The sequence below is a fragment of the Pristis pectinata genome, chromosome 21, assembly GCF_009764475.1.
Source record: "Pristis pectinata isolate sPriPec2 chromosome 21, sPriPec2.1.pri, whole genome shotgun sequence".
In the NCBI taxonomy this organism is placed as follows: domain Eukaryota; kingdom Metazoa; phylum Chordata; class Chondrichthyes; order Rhinopristiformes; family Pristidae; genus Pristis; species Pristis pectinata.
The window spans coordinates 31,081,264-31,091,518 of record NC_067425.1 but is presented as its reverse complement, the minus strand read 5'-3'; the positions used below and the strand labels follow the sequence as shown (position 1 = coordinate 31,091,518).

Below are 10,255 nucleotides of genomic sequence, written 5' to 3'. Positions count from 1 at the left end.
TACTAATGGAAACTTCCTCTCCACATCCACGCTATCCAGGCCTTTCAGTATCTGTGCATATCAATGCTTGAGCTTCAAGCATAAAGGAAAGAATTGAAATAAAATTTTTGGAAATAACATAACAATACATAACAGGTCATTATCTGCAGAACAAAAACTCCATAATACTTGGATATGAACTTGTATTGCATTTTATATTTGTACATACACTTGCATTTCCTTCCAATTGGATTTAAAAACTTGTGCATAAATGTTAAGAATATTTTAAAAAAACACTTCACTTAAGTCTTGTACATGTTCCAAAAGCAGGTAAATGTATCCATATGTTGTTTGATCTGGTCATTGAGGTTCAGTGTTTGGTTTATATGAACAAGTGATTTGGGAAAGAGTGGAATTGGTGCCTGTGTTTTATTGCGTGTGTGTGAATTACCCCTACCCCCACTGTGCTTTCTTTACTATTGTGTCAAAGTGCTCCTGAAAGTTACATAAGAGGTCAAACATTGTTATCAAAAACTCTTTCCACAGAGAAAGTACCACTTCACTTATCATCCCAAGTCAGGCTTGGCAGTTGGGGATGACTCCACGTGTCTGAGTGGCTGGGCTTTTCCATTTCCTGGTGTATTTTTAGCAGAAAATTTTGTGAATGAAGAGGAAGAAACAGAATTGGTGAACCTGATGGATAACAATGAGTGGAAACCTTCCCAGTCTGGTCGAAGGAAACAGGTTAGGTTTCCCTGTCATGATGAACATGCTATTTATGGATCACTTGTTAAGACACCAATAACAATACCAGTTTTACACTACGTCTTCATTTCTGTTTTGAGTGACCAGATGTGATAGCCAATTTTTATTTCATTTCATTCCTTTTGTGTTTAGCAGAGTTTGTCTTCATAGGGTTGCACAAACCAACATTAATCATTCTGGGGCAAATACATTACACTTCCCAAACATCCTAAAAATTTATCAATGGCATTACAAAATACATGAAGAGCTAAGTGCTGATTTTTTTTTTAAATTAAATTAACTTTAGGTTTTAAAGTAACTCAACAGATTTTTCTTTTAAATACAATTTTCATTAAAGCATACTCCTACTGAAACCAATCATTTCAAGTTTCCTGTTTTGGAATTTCACTGTGTCCCTGGAGATTGAGGATCCCATGGAATGTGATGATGAACATCACACAGCCAACTGGAAGTATTTCACTGAATTCTTTCTTTTGGCTGAATGCTTTGTTACAACTCAAATAATAATTAAGCTATATAATACTTAGATACTATCTGTAAGCAAACGTTGCAATGGTGCACAATCATTAACCAAACAGAAAATGCTGAAAATACTTTGCAGGCCCAACAGTATCTGTACAGAGAGAAACAGTTAATATTTCATCAGAACAAGGAAAAGTCAGTTCCCAATTCTGATGAAAGGTCACTGATCTGAAACATTAACTCTGCTTCTCTTTCAGCAGATGTTGCTGGACCTGTTTGAGTATTTTCAGCATTTTCTTTTTTTTATTTCAGTATCTGCAGTTTTTTTCTGTTTGCATTAACCAAATGAGTTCTAATAATTCATTTATTTTGAATGCTGTTTTAAATCCCTTTCAGCTGTTGTCTGAAATTACATTGGTATCAGTACATTTTCATTCTTGGGTCAGTTTGTAGGTAGGAATAATAGAAGCTATTTTTTAAAAAGAATAATATAAACTTTCATGGAAAATTGAATTTGTAATAGGAAATGAGTGGACCATGGCTAGTATTGTTGTCTTAAAAGATATGAGTAAGGCCAACCAGATTATGGAGGAAGTGAAGAGATTTGTGGTCAGTGATGCCAGATTGAAGAATTTGTAAGATTACGGCAAGCATCACAATGTGAAAGAGAAAGCTTGTATTTATACAACACCTTAAACCCCCAGGCCAATTCAGTATGGTGAAACTTGGACAGAGTTAAGCGGCTCCACAGCCAATGGATCAAATCAAAACTCTTGACCCACCCCATTCAGTCGTGAATGGTTCAGAACAATTAAACAGCTAACCAGGGGTAGGGGAGAAGAGAGGCAACTTCCAAGATCATCAAAAGCCCAGCATTTGAGTGTCAAATTGAAGGCTGAAGCAAACAACTTTAGCCGCATGGTCTAAGTAGATGATCAATCACAGCTACTTCCTGAGGCCCCATAGTCACATAGGCCTGTCTCCAGCCAATTCCCAACACGTAAAGAAAAATACAGTAGAAAAAGTGCAACTGGAGAATAAAAGTTACATGGCTGGTCTTGTGATCCAGGAACTGAGCTGGAAATGTGGTCATTCACCCCAACCCAATAGCTGGGGAATTTGAATTCAGTAAATCTAGAATTTGAAAGAAAAACTACAGTGGTATCAGTAATAATTTGTGTAAAACTTAAAAATAGTTATAGAAATTGGTTTGGTTCTCTTTTTAGGAAACATCCGTGCCTTGTCTTGCATAAGTGGCTGCAGGCCAGCAGAATGTTATTAACCTTTAACTGCCCTCTGAAATGGTTTAACAAGCCATGAAGTTGCCATCGCTATCTTTCCAAGAGCAAATAGTGATAGACAATAAATGTGGGCCTTGTCAATGATCTCAAGGAATAAATAAATTAGTGTTCTTGTTTTAATCCATTGTTCCTCATTTATTTTCTTGTCAACTTGTAGGACTATGGCCCAAAGGTGAACTTTAAAAAGCACAAGTTGAAAGTGGGATGTTTCAGTGGCCTACCAAGCTCCAGCCTCTTGCTTGTGGACCGAATGGCCCAATACAGTGTCTTGGAAGACTTCCTTCCTGTGGAACAATGTAACCTAGATTACAGACCAGAACACGGCTCTGCCATTGATCCGCACTTTGATGACTGGTGGCTGTGGGGCAAACGCTTGGTCAGCATTAATCTGTTGTCTGAAACCATATTATCGATGACCTGTGATTCAGAGGATTTTCTTCAGCTACACTTGACTGAAATGCTGCACAATGCTCAGCAAAATGAACTGATAAATGGTAATTCAGAAAGCATTTTTAATTTCCACAGCGATACTTCAGGTCATTGCAAAGGTCAAAGATCTGTACCTTACAATGAAATAGAGATAGCAATTCATGTGCCAAGGAGATCTTTAATTGTTTTGTATGGAAATGCACGATATAAATGGAAACATGGAATTTACAGACAAGACATCAATTCAAGACGAATTTGCAGTACCTTTAGGGAGCTATCAGAAGAGTTTGGCGAGGGAGGGAAACAAGAGGCGCTGGGGAAAGAGCTCTTGGATATTGCATTAAGCTTTAAGGGTGTTCCTGGATAGTATTACTGCTGAAGCATCAAAAAAGAGTAGCTCTGGGATATGTACATTTAAAAACTTGGCTTAAGTTATTTTATTCCATCTCCCTATTGTGCAGCCTGGTTTTAAATAATTGCCTCCAGGCTTATTTAAAAATGACTTAGAAGTAAAAGGTTCATGAATTTTGTTTGAGTTTTTCTACTGCTCCACTGTTCTCCATGCGAGATCATATACCCTCAATCACACTAAAATTGAGTACACCATTGGAGGACATTATGGTATCAAAATCTTGCCTTGAACATACTCTTAGGCGGTCCTTTGAGATTGAGGATGATTTGTTTCCGCTTCAGTTTGATAGGTTCTGAGATGGCTGATGAGGTCACTGTGGGGCAGAAGGTGCCTGACTGGATGAGCAAGTGGGTAGTTTGAAAACTGTCCTATTCCTGCCCCTTACCCTGGTCTGTTTTGTGCTCCAAACACTCTCAAGCCATCCTGAATGCACCTTCTCCATTTTAAGGGTCATGGGCCAGGGATTCTCATGAGTCATTGGGGCTTTCAGAACATCCTTGAAATTTTTCTTCTTCCCACCCAGTAATCTCTTGCTGTAACAGCTTGGAACTTGGTATCTGCTTAAGACTCCAATGTTGGCCTTGTGAGTGCTGTGGCCTGCCCACTGTAGCCAGCTTGGAGGTAATCTGGGCCTCAGTGCTGGGGAACTAGTTCAGCAATGGAATTTTTGGAAATTCTGTTGCCAAATAATTTTCAGTTTAAATTGATTTCAATCCTGTTCGCTCCGTATTTCAGCTCTCTATCTTAGTTGCCAATTTAAGGACAATGAAAATAAGTCAAGTGTAAATCTGGTTTTAATATTGCAACTCCATGAAATTGCATCTTTCTATTTTGGGTGACATTTTTTGTTTCTTGAAAGACTGATTTCTTATCCAGAATAAATTGGCAAATTATATATATGAGGTCTATATATTCATGAAGGTAAAGAAAATAAGCTAAATAGATAATCCTATCCAAGTTTGCAATGGATCCAATAATTCCTTATCATTTGACTAACAAATTTTTCATTACCAGGATTACAGTGCAGGTCTTTGACTAAAATTAATTTCAAATTACTGGAAATGGTTTCGGCCAAGACCGATAGTTTGTACAATCTGATACCATTTGTGATTAATTAAATGGAGGAGATGAGACATGAGTATCTCTGTACTTATACAGTTTGCATGTGGGGAATGTGTGGACTGTATTGGGATCTGTCCTAGCAGGAACAAATTGTTATGTAATTTATGTAATTTCTCAATTTATCTAATTTCTCAAAGTTCTTTTGGTAGCATCTAGACCAAAAATTCTTGGGATTTGGTCCAGCTTAAATTAATGGGAGGGATATTGTCTCTATACACGGTGAACAGCTCTACTGTTCTTCTACTTTGGACTGTCCCTGACACAAGATGATTGATGCCTACAAGGGGCATGGGGTAAAAGGAGTTCAAATTTCTCTGCATTTTTTTCAACAAACTAAAGCACTTAAATTCCTAACAGCTAATATAAATATGGATTTAATGGGAGGTGAGGGGAGTGCAAACAAAATTGTGCAGATGCTAAAAATCTAAACTAAAATTAGAAAATGCTGGGAACACTTGCAGGTCAGGCTAAAGAAAGAGAATTAATTTGAAACATCAATGCTTTTGACAAAATTGAATCATTTTGATTTGTAAAGTTACAAGGCCTGGGAAAAGAAAATAGGTCTTTCTTTGGATGGAAAACAAGAGATAATCAACTGACAAGTTTTCTCTATCACCATTACATATCCGTGAATGATATAGCAAACCGCACCACAAATTTCAAACTTTTTTCCTCAGCCAGGATTCCTGTCTCCTTAATCCACTGCTAGAGAGGGCTCCATCCACTTCCCACACTTCCACCCTTGCCAGATTTCTTTTTGCCATATAATGGTGTCATCGCCTTCCGAGTCACCGGTCTCTACGTTCCACAACTGCCTGAATCTTTCTTTCATCAAGCACATCTGCCTAGAAACTAGAACCATTTGCAAATTTTTTGCACATAAAGGTAATTTGGCTCAAATTAGATCATGCTTATGTTTTGTTTCTCGATCAATTAACAGCTGTCAGAAAACTGGGTACTTATAAACACAATTTACCTTAATGCATCCGGCCAATATCAGCTGTACATGATGTTATGCATAGTGCCCATTTTTGCACTTACCAAAAGAAATCGTCGATTAAAGGTGCAACCCATAACGTGCACTTTTCACTCATAATAAAACAGAGCAAATCCCACAGCAAGTATGCAGAGATGCAAGTAAAAGAGTCCCGACTTGTATGTAAACATTTTATCCACAGCCTCTGACTGACTCATCTTTTATGCTCCACCTTTTGTGGATAAACATCACTGATAAAAATCACAGTACCACTTCAGTGCAAGGTTCTGCAATCATTGACCCCACGTTGCGTCTGTATCTCAGTGATTTGGGACACTCGTGGCATAGGGTTGTTTGGGCCTGTCTATCGTGTGCTGAGACCCAAAGGACAACACCATGTTTTCCTTTACCTCCATGGCAGCCTTTTATGTTGCTGTACTGTGGCTGTTATGAAAAGTGTTCCTTAGGTCTGACTCACAGCAGTCAGCAAAGCCATGACAGGCAATCTAACAAGCATTTGCTGCTGAAAGGCATACAGGTAAAGTATCTGCACATGATTCAGGGTGGAAACAACATCAATTTCATGATTTTGTTTTGTAATATATCTTTTCAGGGTTAGGCACAGTGCTGCACACAGTACTTGTTTAGCACACCAAAAAATGGTGACCTCTAATTTCTAGACAATCCAACCCAATTGGTTCCGTCTGATATCTCACTCTATTCCATTACCTTATCATGTTCACATGCAGTTTAATGCCTTCCATTTCACCTCTTTCCTTACCACTGTCCAGTCCACCAAACAATAATTCTAGCTGAGACAGACTTATTAGTACATTGTATTTGCAGCTCCATGTGCTTTCTTCCACATTGTGAATGCTGACATACCCTGCAGATGTGACCCTGAGCTTCCAATCACTTGCCACTTTAGTTCCTCACCTCTCTCCCACTGATTTCTGCCCTTGACTACCAACACTTTGTCACTGAAGTTCATTGTAAGCTTAAGTAATGGCACCTCATCTATCAGGCATTAAGTACAAGGTTATGCAGGCACTAAACAGTATTCTCACTTTAACTTTGACAAACTTTATACATATCTGTCTCCTCTCTAAGCATAGAGATTGGAATGCAAAAGGGAAAGGAAATCAGATAGGTTTGGTGTTAGGGGTGAGGCAGTTCATGGCCCATAGCACAGTCTTCAGCCATGGAGTCTTAGGCTGACACATTCTTGGGCCATCCAAGCTAGATTTTCCCTACTTTCACCTCTGTGCAACCATTTGCAGCTCAGAACCCATACCTTGCTTTGCTAATCTCATTACCACCTTCTCATTCACCAACATTCCCCACCTTCTTCCATCCAAACAAGGACCATTGTATTCCCACCTCTTTCTGGCTTTGTATCTGCATAATAGCTTTTACCTACATTTGATCAAAGTCGTGGACTCAAATATTTGTGTTTCTCTACTGCTGAGATTGAGAGGTTCAAGTTCCTAGGAATGAACATCACCAATAGCCTGTCCTCGTCCAACCACGTAGACGCTACAGCCAAACGAGAAAGCTCACCAGTGCCTCTACTTTCTCAGGAGCAATTTGGCATGTCCTCTTTGACACTCACCAACTTTTATCAATGTACCATAGAAAGCATCCTATCTGGATGCCTCATGGCTTGGTATGGCAATTGCTCTGCCTGGGACTGCAAGACACTGCAAAGAGTTGTGGCCACAGCTCAGCACATCATGGAAACCAGCCTCCCCTCCATGGACTCTGTCCATACTTCTCGCTGCCTCGTTAAAGCAGCTGGCATAATCAAAGACCCCACCCACCCAGGACATTCTCTCTTCTCCCCTCTCCCATCAGGCAGCAGATACGAAAGCCTGAAAGCACATACCACCAGGCTCAAGGACAGCTTCTATCCCGCTGTGATAAGACTACTGAACGGTTCCCTAGAACGATAAAATGGACTCTTGACCTTACAATCTACCTCGTTCTGACCTTGCACCTTATTATTGACCCACACTGCACCTTTTCTGTAGCTGTGACACTTTACTCTGCATTCTGTATTGTTTTACCTTGTACTACCTCAATGCACTGTGTAATGAATTGATCTGCATGAACGGTATGCAAGATAAGTTCTTCACTGTACCCTATACCAGTGACAATAATAATCCAATTACTATCTAACCTATTTCCAGATTCAGCAGTCTGTCCATTTGGTATTGGTTTATTATTGTCACTTGTACCGAGGTACAGTGAAAGGCTTGACTTACAAACTGATCGTACAGGTCAATTCATTACACAGTGCAGTTACATTGAGTCAGTACAGAGTGCATTGATGCAGTACAGGTAAAAACGATAATAGTACAGAGTAAAGTGTCACAGCTACAGAGAAAGTGCAGTGCAATAAGGTGCAAGGTCACAACAAGGTAGATCGTGAGGTCATAGTCCATCATGTTTGACTTTTGATTATAAATGGAACTTGCAATATTGATTCAAGCATTTTATACCACATTCCCTCCTGAAATAATATTGATTACTCTCTTTTTAATGAGCTTCAGGACGTCACTTCAGCTTCTGTCTTTCTGCAAACATAGGAAGCGTTAAGCACCTTAATTCCAGAAGTTCGAGAAGTGAGCAGCCTAAAGGTGACCCTCGACTTTAGAGGATAGAGATTTCAGCTCTTCAATCTTAAAGCGCATCTTTTATAACGACTCCTGTAGCTAAACAAAAATGCATCTATGTGTAGTTGCGAGCTCTGCCGCCAGGTGCCTCTGCAGAGCATTTCTGGAAGCTCCAGAGTTGACATACTAGTTTTATGCAAGATGATAGATTTCCTACCGTTTTAATCTTTTATTTGTCGAATGTTATCTTTATTTGCCCCAGTCGATGTTCCCCATCTTTAGGCAATTCTCTAGTTCATCTTTCCCTTATCTCGGTACTAAAGATTTCGAGTCCCTCTGTCTGTTGTCTGCCCCCTTGCAAATCTCTCTCAGATCTTCTAGCTCCTGTATTTTTCAAGTGATTTTATTTGCCTTGATAGATCAACTGGTCTCTTTCTAGTTGACTATTCTGCAGCTTCGAGCTGAGGCCCTTTCATTACATTCATTAAAAGAGCCATTGGTATAATATTTGTTTACTATTAAAGGGAAAAAAGTTTAAAATTACAAAACCAGTTCTTTTTTCTCAGACTGAATGGCAAAATGAATTTTATTCTTGGAATGAGGGGATGAACATAAAATAGTTAGAAAATTGACATGTGAATCTAGTTTAAAATTGATTCCCCCAATCCAAAAGTTTTACTAGGTTTTACATGTACTTGAGGTTATTTTCATGAACAGGACATCTCAAGTCACATTACATACATTTTATAGACATCAGTAAATGTGGCAGTGAAACTGCATATAGCATGATGTTGGAAACAATGAAATTTTATTCCTTAATCGGTTTTGGATGGTGCTGATTAAAGAATATTGGACAGAATACCATGAGTGATTTCCTTCTCTTTGAGTAATGGCAAAGGAATTTTTAAATTTACTTGATAGGAAATGACATAGCTTTGGCATATGTTAGCTGGAGCTTAATGTTAGCAGTCTTGCCTCAATATCAGAATGATGCATGCCCATATCCCACATAAGAACATAAGCTCATAATCTAGGCTAATGCAACACTGAGGAGTACTTCACCTTTGGAGGTAGTGATCTTGCGATAAGACATAAGATGTACAATCTATCTCCTCGTAATATAAAGGATCCCATGGACAAGAGCAGAACAATTCTCCCAATTTCCTGGCAGAGTATAATGTGGAAAAATGGTCAATTGGCTTACCTACAATGCCTTTGCGATGTGGGAGGAAACCTGAGCATCTGGGGGGGAAAGCTACACGGTCACAGGGAGAATGTGCAAACTTCATCCAGATTGAAACCTATGTGGCTGGAGATGTGAGCAGCAGCACTAACTGATGAACCACTGTGCTGCTCCTTTTTTACATTCATAAATGTCATGTTGTCGATTTCTTCTTTCAGATTTGCATTATTATTTATCCACAATCTTTGCAATTGCAGAATTCACTTTACTGGCTCACATGCCCTATGCAATTCCACAATCTTTGTAATAAAAAAAACAAACTATTGAACACTTGGACCAGTATGAAGATGTTTGGAATGTAGGTGAGCCCAGCAATGATTAAAAACGGGTGCAAATTTTTGGAATGAATTGACTACCACTTTAAAAAGAGATGGATGGACATAAGCTCTACAAAGTTACACTTTGTGGTAATGATGCCATTCCATTACACCCCGACAAATTTAAGCCCAAACCTGCTCAACCTTTCTTCATATATCACCTCCTTCATCCCAGAAATCAAGCTTGTGGAGCTTCTCTGCACTGCCTCCAATTAAAGCGTATCATTAAAGAGGACATTATATTTGTCTCTACAGATGCTGGTTGACCTCCTGAATATTTCCCGTTTAGATTTCCAGCATCCATATTTTTTGTTTTGGTTTTCAGTCCACAATTTCTGTAATTGCGGAGCTCGCATTCCCAACGCAATTCTCTCCTCGGTGCCCAAATCAAACTACAACAACAGAACCACAAAAAGTTCTGCCCCAAGTTTCGTCCGCCCGCTCCGCTGTTGCACTCGCACCTGCCCATACCCGTCAGCAGAGGGTGCTGACGGCGGTCGGGGGACATGGGAGTTGTAGTCCGCCGGCGGGCAGACCGGATGTCAAGTCACCGGAACCCCCTGCAGGGGGGAACTACATTTCCCAGTGTGCCGCGCGGGCCCCCTTCCCCAGAGAGCGGAGGAGGAGCTTGGGT

At 39.6% G+C, this 10,255-nt stretch overlaps 1 protein-coding gene across 1 annotated transcript; it reads left to right on the top strand.

Moving 5' to 3' along the window:
- Window positions 1-584: 584 nt before the first annotated feature.
- Window positions 585-7,464, top strand: alkbh4 (alkB homolog 4, lysine demthylase). Its single transcript, XM_052035774.1, has 2 exons — window positions 585-723; window positions 2,665-7,464. Exons 1-2 carry the CDS (start codon window positions 676-678, stop codon window positions 3,301-3,303), a joined length of 687 nt encoding a protein of 228 aa, XP_051891734.1. The 5' UTR covers window positions 585-675; the 3' UTR covers window positions 3,304-7,464.
- Window positions 7,465-10,255: the final 2,791 nt, after the last annotated feature.